Here is an 18,520-nt window from a genome sequence, read left to right on the forward strand (position 1 = left end):
TCCTCGTGGTAAGTGAGTCTCTCCTTTGCAGCTGGGATAAATTTCCATCCCATCATTGCTCCTGTCAGATTTATGTCTTGGCCATTCCCTGCAGCATTTCTCTTCCCTGAGTGGCTGCAGGGCTCTTCCCTCCCTGCCTTGATTGATATCTCTTAATTCACCTACTAATTCATTCAGTACCTTGCCAGCAGCTGGGGTAGGGATGTGGCCACGTGGCTGATTTTGCCATTGACATCGTGATCAAGAGGCCATCTGGCTTTCCACAGTGTGGACATCCTTGCTCCACGCTCATCCCACAAGCAGAGGTACAGTGGCAAAATGGTGCATGAAAGTCACCTCATTTGGGCTTTGCACCCAAATTAATAGAGCTTAGCCCTGGGGTAAGGCTGGTATTGGCTGTTCTTGGCCCCAGCTCTCCCTACAGCCTGGGGAGGGAGGGCGTCTGCCCTCCGAGGAGGCTGGCAGCATGGCCACGTTCATGTGTGGGTACCACTGGGACTGCTAATCGGGGAGGGAGGACTGTACAACATTTTACCTGCTTAATTACGGGGATGAGGCTCATGTCCAACTCAACCCAAGGAGAGCAGGGGATTGGAATGGTTCCTCACTCTGTGCCTTTTCCTCTATCAGCCTCCTTTTTGCAGGGAAGCTGTGGGGATGGATGTCCACAATGCACAATTATCCTGGTCATCCACATCCCAACAGCCAGGAAAGGAGCATGAACAAGCCTCGAAGGACCACGACAGCATTACAGGCCCATAACAGATTTTATTCCACTTGAGGAATGTGACAAATCCGTAAAGGGGAGGAAGTCAGACAGCTACCTGCGGGTCAGTCCAGCCCCACGTCCCTGGCATGCAGGAGCCAGCTTTCAGCATAAAGTGCTGCATACACATTGAGGGGCTGGTGTTTTTGCCAGAGCTTCTCTATTTTTAGAGGGTTTTTTGTGTCAAACTTCCCATCAGCTGATGAGCCAATGTCATCCCAAGAACGGAGCTATGGTTCCCCTGGCCCTGGCAATATGTGTCTGCACGTCTGGGTGTGCACAAAAGCATCTCCTTACACACACTGCCTTTGAACTGGGGAGAAATGCCCCACTGTGCTGCCGAGCTGTTTGAGACATGAGCTTTTATTCCAGTCCAAAGGGCCAGAACAGGCTGATCTGGCCCATGATGGCGTGCAGGTCCTTTTTGTCTGTGTGCGTATGCTGGTTTGAAAGGAGAGTGATATAAGGATATTGGGACCTGTCCTCAAGCATTGTATCTGTTGTAAAGGTTTAAAAACTTAAGGAGGACTGCCCTATAATGAGGATTAGACCAGTGACTCTCACCCCAAGCTTGCTACATCATGTTTTGCTGCTCGACTCATCTTGCCCATGGTTTGTCCCCTTGCAGAAGTGGAGGTGAGTGGAGGGTGCCCACATGACCCCAGGGCTGAATCCCATTCCTGTGAGTCCTGAGCCCACCTGTTGCAATCTACCAGGGTTTGATGGGGGGCAAAGGGTGCTGGGCAGATGCCCTGGGCATTTTGGGGGCAGCAGGAGGGATCTGATCTTTGTCCCCTCTCCTGTAGGTCACCGCTGTGTGTTTGAAGAGCTGTGATGCCAAACGGAGACATGTTCCCACATCAGTTGTGACCATCTCATCCAGCCTTGGGGAGAACAGCCCACCATCACCAGACTCCTCAGCATGCCCAAACAGCCCAAATATCTCCCACACCCTCCCTGTGCTGCTGCCAGCTTGGGCTTCCCATTGGAACGAGTCCTCAGGGGTCACTTTGTCTGCCTCTGAACACCCCTGTGGCTCACTGATGCTGCAGCCCCTCCGAAAGGCGTCAGAGAGGTGACACAAGGGACCCTGGCAGTGACAGGCAGCTGACTGGAGTGATTTAAGACTACGAGGGCCTTGTCGGTGCCAAGGAGGTCCCTCTGTCCCTGCCGGAGTGATGCCAGCTTCTGCTTAGTACCCAAGAAGTGATGGGGTATTCCCTCCACCTTCACCACCCCGTTGTCCCCTCCTGTGCTGATTCCCCTGACCCGTGGGAGCCTGTAGCAATGTGATCAGGGCCCTGCAGCTCAACAGCACCCACTGCCTGCCCCACTGGGCACCTTCAGGACACTTGCCCACCTGTCACACTCCGCCATGATGTGCGAGGTGATGCCCACCATCAGCGAGGGGGACCCTCTGGGTCCCCCACAGGGCTCTGAGGCGGATGCCGACTTTGAGCAGCTGATGGTGAACATGCTGGATGAGAGGGACAAGCTGCTGGACACCCTGCGGGAGACCCGTGAGACGCTCTCTGTCACCCAGAGCCGCTTGCAGGAGACCCTACGGGAACGTGACCAGCTCCAGAGGCAACTCAACTCAGCACTCCCACAGGTAAAGATCTGGCCCTGGGATGATTGTGAGCCTTAAATGAGGCATACAAGGGTGATCAGCCACTTGGATGTGATTTTGAGATCATGCATTTAGAAAGGTACCAGGTGTGATAGCATTGATGCTGCTGGATGTTTTGCATCTCATGCCAATAGTAAAACCCATAGGTTCTCCCAAGGCCAAGCCACAACCACCTTGGGCATCTCCCCTTCTCTGTACCCCTTGTTGTCTGTGAGTCCCTGTGGGGAGGTGTGAGACTGTAATCCCCTCCGTTACACAGGAGAATGGGTATGGAGAAGGGGCAAAATCTCCTGAGGATGCCCAAGGGCAACAGTGAGGCAGATGCAGAGCCCACACTTACCCATTGGGGAACAGTGCTTGGGGAGCAGATGGCACATTTTGGGTAGCAGATCTGGCTTGCTGCCTCCGGCCAGCTCCTTGGGATGTCAGAAAGGCCTCAGTTTCATGAGTCCACACTGGCACTTACAGAGTCCCCAAATGAGGACATTAACCATGTTCTTTCCCCAGTGCTGAAGCCCCCCCCTCTCTGCCCCTTCCCTCAGCAGGAGAGCTCCTTTCCATCAGCCCCACTGCCCGGTGGGGTGATCGGACTTTCTTTGTCTTGAGCTTGGTCCTGACATGGGAGGCTGGGGGCAGAGTGGGGACTGGGACATTGCAATGGGCCAGTTTGTTCCCTGAGCTGGAGCAGATAGGCAGTGGGTGGGGGAGCTGCCAGAGGTCTGTGCTCAGTGAGTAGCCCAGGACATAGGGAAATCAGGGCTTGCCATGGCTCTGCTGGTGTTTCTGGTGTTGCTCTGCTCCCAGCTCATCCACCTGCAGGACCCAATCCAGGTACACCAGAGACCTGGACTTGAGCTTGGCCTCCACGAAGAAAGATGCTCAGGTCAGAGGAAGATGAGGTGGATCAGTGTCACAGGGCTGTGCAGGGTGGATCCGAGCTGCCCGCCTTCCCTGCAGAGTCTCATGGGGCAGCACGCGGTGTCCCAGGGCCCAGACTTGGGGCGAGCAGGATTTGGGAGGCTTTTGCACTGCTCCATTGTGGGTGTGTTGTGGAGAGGAGTGCACCAGGCAGGGGAAGCAGGAGGCTTCAAATGTTTATACCTGTTCTGACTGTGATGGTGCTGAGACCTCAGATCTTCCCTGCCTGGGTGCTGGGTTTGGGGCACCCTAGGGAGACGGGAAATAACTAATGGATCAGAACTGGTGGCACAAGCCAGGACAGAGCTTGGTCTGCTGGCTGGCGGGCTCTCGGCATCCATTATCCGCTCTGGACAGGGGAAGGCAGCTCAGGAGCAAGGCAGCCTGTGTCTCCATGCACAGAGCTGGGCTGGCCCTGGCTCTGCCCAGGCTGCTGAAAGCAAAAAACCCAGCAGTGCTTCCCTGGGAGCTCCTGGGGTCCCCGTGGATGAGTTGCTCCCTGTCCTTGGGGATGTGCTGAGCTGTACCCAAGTGCTGGGTGCAGGCAGGACCACCACCACCTCGCATGCACCGGCAACTCTCCTCCCCTCTGCTCCCAGCTTCCCTGCCAGCGTGCACTGGAGAGAGCAAGTCAGGTCACCCTGAGCACACACTGCCCGCCCCACCACAGCCGCCTCGGATTAAGGGACCACGCGGATTTAGTCTCCACTCCTGCTCCAATAAGGGGTCCTCGGTGCCTCGGCAGGGGCGGTGTGCAGACGGAGCAAACTGGGTCAGTGCAAAGGGGCTCGGTTGGAGCGCTGCACCCACAAGCCTGCTGGGTGCCCCGGTTCAGCCAGGGCTGCCTCCTGCCCCCTGCCCCTGTGAGGGATGTGATCAGGGCAGGTGGCAGATGGGGAATTGCCCTGAGCTCCCGCTGCCTTCCACTGCCCTGCCTGCCCCTGCGCGGGCACTGGGGCTCTGTGCCCGGGCACGGCGGCCCCTAAAGCCCACTGTGCCACTCACCCTTGGGACTGCACTAGCTGTCCTCACAGGAGATGAGGGCTCAGCATGAACACGGGGAGCAAACCCAAAGGCACTCACCTGCCCAATGGGATTAATCCCAGCATGTGCATGTACCAGGTAAGCGGGACGCGGCCGGTCTCTTCCCCAGGGCACTGCATGGGGGCATTCCACGGGTCTGTCCTATCTTCTTCTTCCTCTGTGTGCCCTTTTGCCCAGGAGCTTACTGCAATATGTCAGACCCCATTGGCATGGGATTCAAGCTGGATTGCTTGAAGAAATCCTTTTGGGTGGCAGGGTTGGGCACCCAGGCTCATCGGTGGTCACCCACAAGGCTGACAGCCCTTTCCCAGTCTACGGAAGAGCCAGGCTCTAGCTGTACGGAGGACATGCTGCCTGGGGAGGGTGGGATAGATGGCGGCTGGGAGCCGTGGCACTCCGCATCTTTTCAGAGCACAGTGGCAGCTGGATGTCACTGCATTGTCACAGGGTCCAGAGTGCCAGCAGAGCCTTTGATGGGGCAGGCAGGGAACATGTGTCTGGCGTAGACCCACACATGAGGCAGGCAGGGGATGTGTTTGTTGTCTGGAGCAAACCCCTGCATGGGGCAGGCAGGGATGCTCCAGGGATGTTCCTGCCTGTAGCTCCCATTCCCCCTTGCCTTTGTGGGGCTTGGTTGCCACATGGCCAAGCCATCCCCCCCTTAATCCATAGGGGTATCCCTCAGCCCCCAAAAGGCAGAACTCCAGGGCAATTTCCTGAGGAGCGTAAGCTGCCTTAATGCTTCTTACATGATTTATTTATTCATATGGGAGTGCTGAATGTGACTTAATCGGGCTGAAAGCTCTCAGCTCCAATCCCTCTGCCTTCCCTGCTTGTGCAGGGGGTTTGCAGCTGAGGACCAAGCCCTGACCAGGGTCCGGGTGCTCTCAGCAGCCCCGGGGACCCTGGCACGGCTGCCAGCTCCCTCCTGCCTGGCCACTCAGCTTGGTTTCTCCTCTGCTCTCCTAGGTGTACATACCACCCAGGGATGCAACATGCAGGGCTCCAGGTGTATCCAGATGTCTTCCTGGTGCAGGATCCTGTGTGGGATGGCAGGAGTCCCTGTCCTGCCAGGGCTTGGGGATTTGGCAAGAGTGCCTGGTCCCCAGCTGTGCCAGGGGGAGAACAGGCTCCCAAATTTCACAGGGGCTGCTGTGCTGAGGGCTACCAATGGCCACAAAAACCTCCTGCAGTTCTTCCTTCCAGGCACTGCTCTGCTGTGCATTTGCTGCCTCTTGGAGCTGCCTGAGGAGTTGAGAACTGGGCTTTTTGGGGTAGCCAGACCCCCTAAGACTCCCCAAGATCTCTGGAGGTCCCCCAGGAGCTGGGGGAGGTCCTGGCATCAGATAATCACCCCAAATTCCTCCCATTTAACTTAAAAATATATCTGGAGTTAACACCTGCAAAAAGCAGCATTAAAATAGGAACCTCAGCAGCTCCAGGTGGAGGGAAAACACCCACTGAACAAGACCTTTAACATGTCTCAAGATTTTGGGGAAGGGTGGAGGGATCTGGTGGCTCAGTGATGAGCTATTGGAGCCGGTTGTGCTCCCACAAGACCAGGGTACTGAGATGTTGAATTCTTGCTTGCTCAGCTGTACAATGCTCCTCTCCAAGCAATCCTGGGTGGAAATACACATCATGTCTGCCTGTTGAGAAGGGAGGACACCAGTTCTGCATGGATGGTCCCCACAGAGTCATGGTGCTGTAGCTGAGAGGTCCAGAACATGCCACACACTGCCCAGTGCTGAGGATGGGTGACGGTCGAAGCCCTGAGTTTACCCAGTAGGATTTAATCTTTGTAATCCCATGCTACACACTGCTCAGGGTCGTGTTTATCCCTTCGACTGTGACTTAGGGCTTTCTTGTAATTCTGCACTGCTGTTGGGACAACAAGGAGAAACTGGGGTGAGTGGTCTGCCAACTCCCACTGTGGGTAGACGGACGGATGGGGCTGCACCCCTCAGGTGCCAAGTCAGCAGTGCGGTGCAGGCATCATTCTTGCATCACCCTCTGCCAGAGATATCCTTCCCGCATCACCCTCCTTCACATGCCTGGCCCATCAGGAGCAATCACTCCAATTAGGGGCTTTAAAATGCCATTAATCCCACAGCTGGAGCCAGTTTGTTCCCAAGGCTCGGATGCGTTGGAGCAGCGGCTGCGTTCCTGCCACAAACGGGGGAATTTTGCTCACTTTGGTGCAGTCTCACTGCATCCTTGTCTGTGCTGCAGATGGCACAGGGAGAGGCAGAAGATGGCTCTGGGCTGAGGACTTTTGCATTTCAGCTTTTTCATGCTATGAGCCTTCTCTCCCTGAGCTTCCTAAACCCATCCTTGCTCTCCAGCTGTCTCTGTGTAGCTTATTTCTGGCCTCCCTCCAGCTCTTCCCTGTGCCTTCCCTATTGATGCAGCCAAGGGGGAAGACCCTGAACCCTGAACGTGCCTGGTGCTGACCGAAAAGCCTCATTTCAATACCTTGTGTGGTGCTCTGGGTCTCTATCCCTGCTTTGATGGTGAAAAGAGCGTCCGTCCACCCTGCTCCCTCCCACCTTGGGGCTTGGGGCTGAGCCCAGGCAGGTGCACTTCGGGTGGTTTGGTTTTAATCCAAATTAGCCACTTCCCAGGCTGCTGGGCTTCCTGTAGGGCTCCTGAGGACTCCCAGAGCTGTGTCTCATCATCCATCCTTTGATTGCAGATCAGGCACCTCTCCTTCACTTTCTAATCCATTTATAGGTGTCCCTGCTTAGTTTGAGAGCTTATCAGAGCCAGGGGCAGAGGCCTCTGCGTCTCCTGGAAGGTTCCTGGCCATGTCCAGGGCAGAGGAAAATCACCCAGGTCCTCTTTATCACCACTTTGCTGGGACCTAGGGCAATAGCATACCTGTGAATGGGGGTGAAAGCTGTACTCCACAATGTGACACTGCAGCTGGGAGCTGGGGACAGTTTGTCATCATGGTCCCCAAACTCACCTGGTGCCTGCCAGTGTCCCAGAAGCAAGGAGGCAGATGTTGGGCACAGCTGGGGCTGATGGAGGTAGATACAGGCGGGTGCTGGAGTGTTGTATTCCTCTTTTTTTATTCCCAAGGCATCAAATCAGGCTTGCAAGTGCCCCCCAGCCCTGTGTACTCGGCTCACCCTTACTGCTGTCCTGTCTTGCTGCAGGGGTGTTGCTATTTTTGGTGACAAATGCTCCTTTTTGCAGCCTTTCCCCAAGGGAGGACAGTTATCGTGGTCTCTCTTATTTCTCATAGGATGCTCCAGGCCTGACAGCCTCTCTGGGGCGCGCAGCACAGGATCTGGCCAGCCATTCCTGGCAGGGTGGAGTGCTCAGAGAGGAGCACCCCGTGGGATAGGTTTGGGCAGAAGTTTTGTGCTGTGCCTGGAGTGGAGCCACCACCATGCTTTGACCTGCTGACCAGTGCACTGCATTGGGCTGGCCGGGGTGGGGGCAGTCTGTCTCTCTCCAGTGGATTTTCTCTCTCTTTTAATCTCCTTGCCTTTCAGGATGAAAGCCTGATTGCAGGCACAATCTGTACAGCTTGGCCAGCCCGGGTGGGCCATGCAGGCAATGCAGGGTGAGGAGAGCTGAGCGCTGGCCACCACCGTTCCCAGCATGGCATCTCTCTTCCCTTGCTGCCTCCAATGCCTTGTCCCATCCATCCCACGCTGCTCACCCCAGCAAGGAGAGCATCCATGTCCACAGCCCCTGTTTTCCCTGCCAGCCATGGAGCAGAGCAAGAGGTTTCCACCCTTTGCAGATCTGCGGGCTTTGGATCTGCTTGGTCCCTGCCCCAGTGCTGAGAGAGAGTCCACAGCCGATGTGTCACCCACTGTTACAGCTTGGGCTGCTGAAAGACATTCTTGAGGCTGTCACGGCTGTGAGGGTGCTTTTGCTGAGCTCCTTCAGCCTTGTTGCCTGTCTCTTGGTGTATTGAGGGACTGGGGAAGTGACACGTCCCTAAATCTGAAACAACCAGTGATGCATGGGCACCTAATTTGGCACCTCCTGCTGCCGCTTTCGCACACTTTCTGCCCAACGCTGGTGAGCAGGAAGTCCCAGTGCTGATATAATCCGCAGGGATGCTCGCGAGCTGCTCACTCTTGTGCGTAGTGCTTGCATAACCCGGTGGTGCGCACACACGTGTGTGTGCTGCTGGGCTGTGCCAAGCCATAATCCCCACTGGCTGGGAGAGCGTGGCTCCAGGAAAGGCTTGGCCAGCACAGCGGTCTCCTGGGGAAACTGGCTCTGCAGTGGGGCTCGCTGCACTTTGGGGGTCTATGGGATGGTCCCGAGAGCAAGCACAGGATGGTGCCTGGGCATGGCAGAGGCTGGTAATGGAGGTTTGGAGTGCTTCAATCGATTTTGGGACAAGTGATGGGGACAGGGATGACCCCAGGGCTGGAGTGGTCCTTGGGGAAGCAACAGGGCAGGAGTGGGTCTGGAAAGGAGCTGGGGGACTCAGGCCCTGCGGAGATGCTGGAGCAGGGATGTCAGGTGACAGCAGCCCTGAGGCATAGTGATGGGCAGAAAAGCAGCTGTTTATTGGGATCACGACTGACTTCGGCCTCTGCGATTGCTTTTTCCCTTCCTCCACATTGTGGCATGCTCAGTCTCTGTCCCACTGTGGGATCTCAGCATCACCAGTGACACCACTTTCCCCACCAACCCCACGCTAAAAACCACACTGGTGTGAGCAGTTTGGGGTGGAAAGGGAGAGAGAAAATCTAGCTGGGACAAACAGAGATTAAAAAGCTCTTGATTTCTTGGAGGGATGTCAGCTGTTGCAAGAGATTTCACTTTGAGCTGAGCAGAGCATTTGATTCAACCTAAGCCTCAACATTTTGCTTCAGTTTGAAGGGGTTTTATTTGTTTAACTTGAAAATTAAAGTGAAAGAGAATTTCATGCTGTAAAACAGCTCTCAGCCCCCAGTCAAAATTGGGTTTGTTAATGCTCGATCAAATCCTTCCCAGCCTCTTCTGAAACCATTTTCCTTTTTAAGTTCTTCTTAACAACACTGTGAAACTGGTGTAAATTCATGAAGCGTTTCCACATTTGCGTTTTTCACCCCAAGAAATTTCAGCTGCAAAATGTTGCTTCGTCCTGCCACCACTTGGTGATTAAAAGAGCAACTGGGAGCAATGGGAGAGTGCTCCTGAGCTAACCCAGGAGCCTGGATTTCTCCTGCATCCTAGGAACTCCAGAGCGAATTTCTTTCCCCCTCTGACACAGCCACAAGTGCAGTTGCTCTGTTTCTGAGAAGCCCATCATATCCCAAAGGATGTGCTGCCTTTTCAGCTCTACTTTGGCATTGCTCTGTGCACAGCTCTTCCTTGCTGGATGTCACCTCCCTGGAGTCGTAACTGCAGCAAGGACTGGTGGCAGCTGCCACATCTCCTGCTCTGCCCCATCTCCCTCAGCTGGGGCTTGGGGCTCAAGGGTGCCCATAAGAAGCTTGATGGGACCCTACATGCTGGACTGGGGCAGATCTTGCTCTTTCCTTCGGAAGGAGATTTTGGATGATATCCAGTTCTGAAGCCATGGCTAAGGCTGAGGGCCAGGGGACTCATCCTGGCCAGCTGCAGCTTTGTGGTGAGTTTTAGCCTGATGGGATGCTCCAAGGTGGGTGCTCTGCTGGGTTGCATCAAGGGGGCAGTGGAGATGGGAGCATGCTGGTGGCCTTGACTGGAATGCTGTAAATACCATCGAGTGCCTCTGGAGCTGTAGAGGAGTTTCTTGTGTCATTGGACACCAGACCAAATGGATAAATATTGGGATCCTGCATTCTCCTAGTCCAAACCATTCAGGCAAGCCAGGAATAGATCGCCTCGCAGCCTGGCTGTGCTTCTCCACCAATTTCTCGATGTTCCCCTTGGTGTCGCCGTCTCTCCCCGGTTGGGTTTGGATGGGAAGTGCTCTGCACGTGAGGTCCCAGCAGTGGGGCCAGAATACTGGCTCTGTCTCCAGTCTCCACCCCACTCTCCCTGCTCATGGCTATGCTCTGATTTCTGCAGGAGTTTGCAACGCTGACACGGGAGCTCAGTGCGTGCCGGGAGCAGCTCCTGGAGAGGGAAGAGGAGATCTCGGAGCTGAAAGCTGAGCGCAATAACACCCGGGTAAGCATAGAAAACCTTGTCTCTGGCTTTTAGTCCTGAGAAATGTGGGACACTGCAGGCTGCTGGGCCGATATCGGCATTGACCAGGGGTGGTGAGAGCCTCACGCTTGCCCTCTTGCAGCTCTTGCTGGAGCACCTGGAGTGCCTGGTGTCGAGGCATGAGCGGTCCCTGAGGATGACTGTGGTCAAGCGTCAGGCCCAGTCGCCGTCCGGGGTTTCCAGTGAGGTCGAGGTGCTCAAGGCGCTGAAGTCACTCTTTGAGCATCACAAGGCGCTAGATGAAAAGGTGAGACAGACTGCTGGGACCTCTCCTGGCTTGCTGCATGAGCATCCCCTGCTTAAAGCTGACCTTCTCCCAACCCTTCTTCTCCCTCCTGCTGGACATCATTTTTTGTTGTTGAGCTGGGTGGTGACATGGGGTCCCTCAGGAGGAAGGTCTTGGATATCCAAAATCTGCAACACCCTCATTTTAGGAACTGGTGGGGCTGGCAAGTGGGTGCTGTGGGTTTGAAGCTGTCGAGGATGGGGAACTTGCTTCCACGGGTTACTCACATGTGGTGAGCGCTGGCATTTGGCACCCTGGTTCAGTCTTTTGCTTTACAACTCTTGTTCCTCCTGATTCATTTACCTCAATCATCTCCTTTGCTAAAAGATGTCTTCAAGCTGTCCTGACCATAGGTCTCCAAGAGTCAGCTTGGCCCAGGCTGTCCTCTCCAACATGCTTTCACTCTCCCAGGCGATGGGCTGGAGCATCCCTGAGCCTGTGTCCTGGATGTGAATCCACCTGAACCTGGATGTCAGCCAGACAAAAGGGGCTGGGAGCTTGCCTAGATCCTGGGCACCCTCGTAACAGGTAAATAATGGCCTTTCCCATTGTCTTACACAACTGCAGGTCAGGGAACGCTTGCGAGCAGCCTTAGAGCGAGTGGCAACCTTGGAGGAGCAGCTCGTGGATGCACACCGGCAGGTAAGGTATTTGGGCAGCCTACCCTGGCCCCTTGCTGGGGTGCCCACTGGGCTGGGACTGCTCTGTGCTACATTCATGAATTCATGTTGATTTTTCTGAAATACCAGCCTCAAACGATCAGGCAAATCAGAGAATTGGCATTTAGGCATTTTTAATGTAAGGCTTTTATTCTAAAATTGCTATTTAAATGAAGGATTGTCTGTATTTAAGGAAATCTTGTAAATATGCTGAAAACTTGTGTCTCACAGGCAAGGTTTCTTGTGTTCTACTGTTTGGTATTCATTTCACTGACAAAAGCAACCTGAATGTGAATCATTTCAGGGGGCTGAGAGTGGCTTGGGATTTCCCTGCCTCAGCAGAGACCCAGACCTCACTGCTCTGAGCACCTCACCTTGGATCATCCATCTCCTTCCTTGCTGAGACCCTGGCACGGGGACTTTGCTGTCCCCAACATCTAGTCCTTTTCATCCTGGAATTATATTAACCCTGCTTTTAGGCAGTTAGATCGGAAGTTTGTGCCCTGCCACTACTGCCAAAAGGAAAGAGCCACCCTTATAGCCTCTGCCTGGCCAAATTTTGCTCCCCTTTCCAGTTCCCAGGATGTCTCATGGTACTTCCCCAGGCTCAGTGGGGAGGCAGTGCCTGGCCTTCAGTCACCTTGCAGGGAACTTTCCCCATCCTCCCCCAGCAGAGCAGGGTGCGATGTCAATGTTTATCCCCTGCTCCTGCTGCTTATGTCTGCACCAGGTTTGGAGTCTGTCTGGCTGCACACTAGTGAAATGAGTTGGAAAGGAGTCCTGGGATGCAGGGCTCAGGTCCCCAAGGGCTCACCAGGAAAACCTTACTGCTGGGGCTCAGGCTCTTTGTGTGCCTGTAGTGAGCACCGCTCTGTCCATGCAAGACATACAGGCTCCACCCTCCATCAGTGCTGAGCCTTCAGAGCATCTCTGCCTTCCCCTCTCTTCTTCACGCGATCCCTCCAGTTCCTCCTCAGCTATAGGCACTAATGAGTATGAAGGTGGAGGATTCCAGCAGGAAGCCATCTGCAGACCTGGGTGCACCAGGGCTGGTCTCACCAGCTGACAAGACCAGCTGGTCTCATCTGCTTTCTCTCATTAATTAAGCCCTTTGTCATGCAGGTGGCAGCTCTGCAGCAAGGTGCTTCTCGGGAGGCCCCAGCGGGTGAGCGGGATGAGAGGGAGCCCAAGGAGCCAGCACAGAAGCTTCCCTGGAAGGTGAGAGCCCCAGAAACCCCTGCTCTGACTGTGCTCACTGAGGTCATCATTACTCCAGCCCCCTTGTTGCTGCCTCCAGGGTGCTGAAAACTTTTTTCCTTCTCCCCTTGGTCCAACCCCCTGGGAGATGCTATTCCCGGTAGATACAGGCCATTTCTGAGTGGAGGGGAGTTTGTGCTCCTGCTTGGATGTTCCTAGGGGCTCTGCTTCCCAGGGGTGCTCTGGGAAGCCCTCAACCATCCCTATTCCATCATGCCTGTGAGAAGCCACATCCTTGGCTAGCGGAGACTGTTGACAAGGGGTCCCAGAGCCCCATGTCTCCATCCCCACCACCTCACTGCGTCCCAGCAGGGCCATCTTCCCCCAGTGCATAGCTGCAGGCAATGCCAGCCTATGCTCTGGGGCAGCCCGGCATCCGCCTCCCTCTCTGCTGCCTTGCAGCGGCTCTCCAATGGCTCCGTCCACCCGGATGATGAGGCAGGACGGGTGGTGGAGCTACAGGAGCTCCTGGAGAAGCAGAATTTCGAAGTGGTCCAGGCCAAGGAGCGCATCTCTGCATTGGCTGCCAGCGTCGCTGAGCTGGAGGAGGATCTGGGCACCGCCAGGAAGGATCTGATCAAATCGGAGGAGATGAGCAGCAAGTACCAGAGGGACCTCCGAGAGGTTAGACACTGTCCTCTCGCACTGCCAAGCCTGTTGCAGTTGCAGAGACATTCACAGGAGCTTCCACATGCTCTGGGCTGGGAAGGGATTGTAACTGCTGTTGTATGCAGGGTGAAGGCCTGTGTTCCCCAAAAGAGGCCACTGCCTTTGGGAGATTGTCCCCAAGTCCATCAGCAGGGCTTCCCTGAGGTTGTAAGCAGACACAAAGATACCTGGGTGTGCTGCGGACCTGGGGCAGTGAGCTGTGTCCATGCTAGAAAGTTTTCTTGTGATTGCTTGACTCTCACTTTGTCGCTCTCCCACTTTGCTGTCCCTCATCCCTGTATGAAGCAGGGTTTTCATTGCATGCTTGGGCTCAGGGGTGACCCAGGCTCGCAGGAGCTGGGTGGCCCAATTATTCCCACAGTGGGAATGGTAGACATAGACCAGTATGTGACAGTCCCATCACTTCCCCAGGCCCTGGCTCAGAAAGAGGACATGGAGGAGAGGATCACCACACTGGAAAAACGCTACCTAGCAGCCCAGCGAGAAGCAACCTCCATCCATGACCTCAATGACAAGCTGGAAAGCGAGCTGGCCAACAAGGAGTCCCTGCACCGCCAGGTACCAAAGCTGGACCCAAAGACTCCCCACCACCGCAGGGACTTGGGAGGGAGAAGTGGGTGCTGGGGATGGGAGAAGCGGGCAAGCCTTGGTGCCAGGCACCCACCCTGCCCTGTCCCACAGTGTGAGGAGAAAGCCCGGCACCTGCAGGAGCTGCTGGAGCTGGCGGAGCAGAAGCTGCAACAGACAATGCGGAAGGCAGAGACGCTGCCTGAGGTGGAAGCGGAGCTGGCCCAGCGCATTGCTGCACTCACCAAGGCAAGTGTGCAGGGTGTTCGGGGACCAGAGCCAGAAAGGGAGCACAGGAACCAGAGGAAGAGGCAGGTCTGGCCATGCCCCTGCAGTGATGGACCCCCTGGCAGGCCCAAGGCACCCCACTGTCCTCCTCAGCCTCTGAGCTTTGCTGTCCTCTGCCTTCCCCATGGCTGCAGGGACAATGCGCTGTTTCTAAAGTTCTCAATGTGTCCTGCATGCATGGGGTTTGCCCCCTCCCCACAGCTCCTTTCTTCAAGGCTAGCATAGTCCTGTCAGTGTGGATAGCCTTCAGGTTGTGCTGGGACCACTCTGGGATGAGCAGGAAGAGGAAGGACCCAGGGTGGATCTGGGAAGGTTCAGGCCTGGAGGGAGATGTGGATACGGCCAGCTCTACCCTTCCTGGGCACTGGAACGGGTGCCTGATTGCTCACAGAGCATCTCTCCCTCTCCCATCACCTTGCTAGCTGGGCTGTTTTGGGTGCAGAGCACAGGGTGAACCATGGTGGGGATGCAGACAGTGGGAGAGAGTGCTGCATCCCACAGAAGGATAAGGATGCAGAAATGGAGGGAAGGATGCAGGAGGACCCCACATGGTTTTGGGGAGCGTCATCCAAGAGGGCTGCTCTGCTTTTCCCAGGCAGAAGAGAGGCACGGGAGCATCGAGGAGCACCTCCGGCAGCTGGAGAGTCAGCTAGAGGAGAAGAACCAGGAGCTGGCCAGGGTAAGTGCTGCTCAGCCTGGATCGGGGAGTCCTGGCAGGTTCTGATCTGACCTTGGCTCCCCCTTGTCTTGGTGGCTGGGTACCTGCACACACCACAAAGGGTCAGGCAGGCAGGATCTCTTTGAATCCTGTCCTCTCCTGTTCATCCCTGGCTGGGAAATGGCTGAGACTGGCAGAACCCCACAGAGGGTCTGATCAGTGCTGTAAGGGGTGGGTTTGTCCTCAAAAGCTGAGCCAGGTGGGTCAGCTCTGACACCACCAGCAGGCATGGGATGGCAGGAGGGCACTGAGCCCCACGTGGCCAGAGGAGCCGATCTGCTGGATCTGATGGGGCCGGTTGCTGTTTGCCGTTGCAGGCCCGCCAGCGGGAGAAGATGAATGAGGAGCACAACAAGCGGCTCTCAGACACTGTGGACCGTCTGCTAAGCGAGTCCAATGAGAGGCTGCAGCTGCATCTCAAGGAGAGGATGGCAGCCTTGGAGGAGAAGGTAGTGACTGGGGGGCAGGGGGTCCTCTGGGGGGCTGTCGGGGGGTTGAGGGGTCTGCAGCCCCTCCAGTGTGGAGCCTCAGCCAGCCACAGCCCAGGGCTTTGGAAGTACCTGTGCAGGGATGGAGGAATGATCACATGCAGTATGCCAGCCGGGCACTGGGGCTGATGGGAGTGCAGGGAAGTGTGCTCTGCATCATACCCTCACCTCTAGCCAGCCCTTGCCCGGTAAGACCCACTCCCCACCACCTTTGATCTCCGGCAGCACCAGGGTTTGTCCTGCTCCATTCCCTCGCTTCCCTGTGTCTCTTTTGGCGCAGCCTTGACTGCAGCCTGCACCCGGCTGTTGGAGCAAAACTATACTGCATTTTGCAGGAGAAAATGCAGCGTTCATCCTGTGCCACCTGCCCATCCCCTACACATGCTGCCTTGAAACCTTCCAGCCCCCCAAGCCCAGACTGATCTGCTTTCTCCATGCCTGGGCAGAGTCCATGAGCAGCCTTCCAGCTCCCACCCCGCTCCTTCTGGGGATCTGAGCTTTCCTTTGAGGAGCCAGCTGGAGTTGCTGCTGCCCCAGCATGAATGCAGTTAGCTGGGACAGCAGGTGGCTCAGAGCAAGGATCAACCTCGCAGTGCCAATGGGAGGCCAGGCATTGATAATTCACCTCTATCTGGGTTCCTGCAAGGGCCAGGCTCCCTTTAGTAAGTCAGCACAGAGGGGTTGCACCGCCCAGCTGATGCCTCCAGGGCTGGGTCTGTCTCCCCTGCTGCTCTGCACCTCCTGTCCCCAACCAGATCTGGCTATGCCAGCATGTCCAGTCATTCAGCAGATAGGTCTGAGTAGCTCTGGGTGAAGAGCAGGACCCAACACATGAGGCCGAGTACAAATTCCCACCCCATTAAGTGACAGCAACCAGAGAGGTGGTACATTGCAAAAGGGCATCACCTGCTTCCCAGCCTGCTGCTGGCACTGGCTCACCCAGATTGTTTCTCCAGGTCTTCCACAGGCAAAAACGATCTTATTTGGTTGCCAGCATCTCCCAAAAAAGAGCATGAGGTCAGGCAGCTGCAAACGCATCTTCTTTTCCCCCTGCCTATTCCCTAGCTTAGATGTAGAGGACATTTTTGCCCTTGATCCAGCTGCTTGAGAAGTTGATCTCCTCTCAGACACGTTTCCTAATCTTCAAGCCCTGCCCACCAAATCTCTAATCACCACTTGCCCTCCATGGCCATGACCTGGCCACGGTGTGGGGCAGGAGTTGAGCTACGGCAGCCCTGCTTGAGGAGCAGGAGGTCTGCAGAGAAGACCGGTTCACAGGCAGGTAGGTGAGGAATAGATCAGGGAGCCATTGCTGTCCCTCCTGCCAGGCATCCGTCACACCGCCCACACAGCAGCTCCACACTGGCCGTTCCCAGGAGGCTGCATGGCCGTTTTCTAAACGGTCTCTCTTTTTCTTTCCTGTTTTTGTTCCCTTTTCTTTTGTTTCGTTTTTCAAAGAACACATTGTTACAAGAGCTGGAAAATACCCAAAAGCAGATAGAGGAACACCAGCACGACAAGGTAAATGCCGCTGCAGGGAGCCTGCCCTAGTGACTGCGCTTCCTCACTCCTAATCCCCGGCTAGTGGCAGTCGTACCTCCTAAAATACCCTAGTTTCGGAGGAGCTGGGATCCCGAAGCGCCCAGCAGCAGGAGGCCACAAACTAACCCACGCAGTGGCTGGATGGAAGCTGCCACCCACCTCCCTGGAGACCCCCGGTTCGGTTCCCTAACAGGCATGTTCAGTCCCGTCTCCATATTTGTATCACACTCATCCATCCCTGACCCCCCCGCCGAGGACAGCAGTGAGGCCGGGGTGGCTTCGCCCGCGTGTCTAGAGGAGGATTTACCCCAGTGCTCTTTGGTGCAGCCTGGCTGCGAGGGACAGTGCTGCTCAGGCAGCCATGTCCCCTTTGTCCCTGAGGCTGTCTCAACCCCCTCACTCAAACTGGGGGGGAAATCTGCTCCATGCCCGGCTTGCAGAAGGCCCCATAGGTCTTTGCACCTCCCCTGCTCTCAGATGAAACATCTAAGTAGGGTCTGCAACTTGAGTCCACATTGGCCTGTGCTGGAAATCTGGGGGGTTGCAGCTTTTTGAAGCAATGGGATCTTTCAGGATGTGCCCCTACTCTCATGCATGGTTGGGGGGTTTGGGGGGGCTGCTTTCCCCCTTGCCCAGGGTCTTGGTCTCCCAGATGCTCCCTGCCTGTGGTGAGGATGTGCAGGCACTGCGCACGCTTTCCAGCCATGTCTGCTCAGCTCAAGGCAGAGGCAAAGCTCTGAGACTCGCATGACGCTGCCTGCATGTTGCCCACCCCAGTACGGCCCATTTGCCTACAGGACTGGATCCTGCTGTGCCTGGAGGATCCCATCTCCCCTGCCTCCCTGCCCTCCCGCAGCCTGCCCCCTCACACCTCCCGCAGGACAGCACAGCCACTTAGTGCAGGCACAGGTTCCTGATGAGGATGGGGCTGGCAGCTGGAGGGACAGGGCCAGCATCAGATTTGGCTAGTGAGTCCTTTGCTGCCAGCCCTTTGCCAAGACGAACGTGCACGTGCCGTCTGGAGCACAACCAGAGCATCCTAGTGGGACCAGTTTTCCTTCATTTCTCAAAGCAGCATCGCTTCAAGCACGCATGTGTCTGTCTGTCTGGCCTGTGATCACTCCCTCCCTTCGCAGCATCGCCCCAGCATCATCATTCATTATTGCCTGCATGAGCTGTTTCTTTACCGATGTGTCAAAGGTGCTTTAAACCTGGGATGGGGATTTGTAAAGGGAATATAAACCTGGAAATAGCTAAGGATTTGGATTGCCCCAAACCTGGCAGCTCTTCAGAGCAAAACCAACCCCTGCCTGTTTCTTGTCTCACCCCAAACAGCGACGGTTGTCTGATGAGATTGACAAACTGAGGCTGGAGGTCGATCAGCTCAAGACCAGAAGTGGGACGTTTGTGGAGAGCGTGCACACAAGGTAAGGGCCACGCACCAAAACCCCGCCAGCCTGTGTGCTTGCATCCTGCATCCACGGCTTTGGGGGCATTTTGCTTTTTTAGGGCTCCAAAATGCTGTTGGCATCAGG

General features: G+C 55.8%; 1 protein-coding gene across 14 annotated transcripts in view; it reads left to right on the forward strand.

Annotated features, from left to right (window-relative positions):
• The window catches only part of PPFIA4 (PTPRF interacting protein alpha 4), a 57,623-nt gene that overhangs the window by 23,498 nt on the left and 15,605 nt on the right, over positions 1–18,520 (forward strand). For 11 of the 14 annotated variants that reach the window (XM_037410626.1, XM_037410625.1, XM_037410627.1 and 8 more), the window contains 12 exons: positions 1,573–2,378; positions 10,371–10,472; positions 10,594–10,758; positions 11,365–11,439; positions 12,579–12,674; positions 13,116–13,337; positions 13,794–13,940; positions 14,064–14,198; positions 14,833–14,916; positions 15,273–15,404; positions 16,902–16,964; positions 18,321–18,412. In XM_037410626.1, the coding sequence (XP_037266523.1) occupies positions 2,142–2,378; positions 10,371–10,472; positions 10,594–10,758; positions 11,365–11,439; positions 12,579–12,674; positions 13,116–13,337; positions 13,794–13,940; positions 14,064–14,198; positions 14,833–14,916; positions 15,273–15,404; positions 16,902–16,964; positions 18,321–18,412 (1,550 nt within the window). In that variant the 5' untranslated portion in view covers positions 1,573–2,141. Of the gene's footprint in view, positions 1–1,572; positions 2,379–4,031; positions 4,437–10,370; positions 10,473–10,593; positions 10,759–11,364; positions 11,440–12,578; positions 12,675–13,115; positions 13,338–13,793; positions 13,941–14,063; positions 14,199–14,832; positions 14,917–15,272; positions 15,405–16,901; positions 16,965–18,320; positions 18,413–18,520 lie in introns of those variants that run through there. The other 3 variants (XM_037410634.1, XM_037410637.1, XM_037410638.1) reach the window with 2 other exon arrangements.

Source organism: Falco rusticolus, chromosome 17 (assembly GCF_015220075.1).
Source record: "Falco rusticolus isolate bFalRus1 chromosome 17, bFalRus1.pri, whole genome shotgun sequence".
NCBI lineage: Eukaryota > Metazoa > Chordata > Aves > Falconiformes > Falconidae > Falco > Falco rusticolus.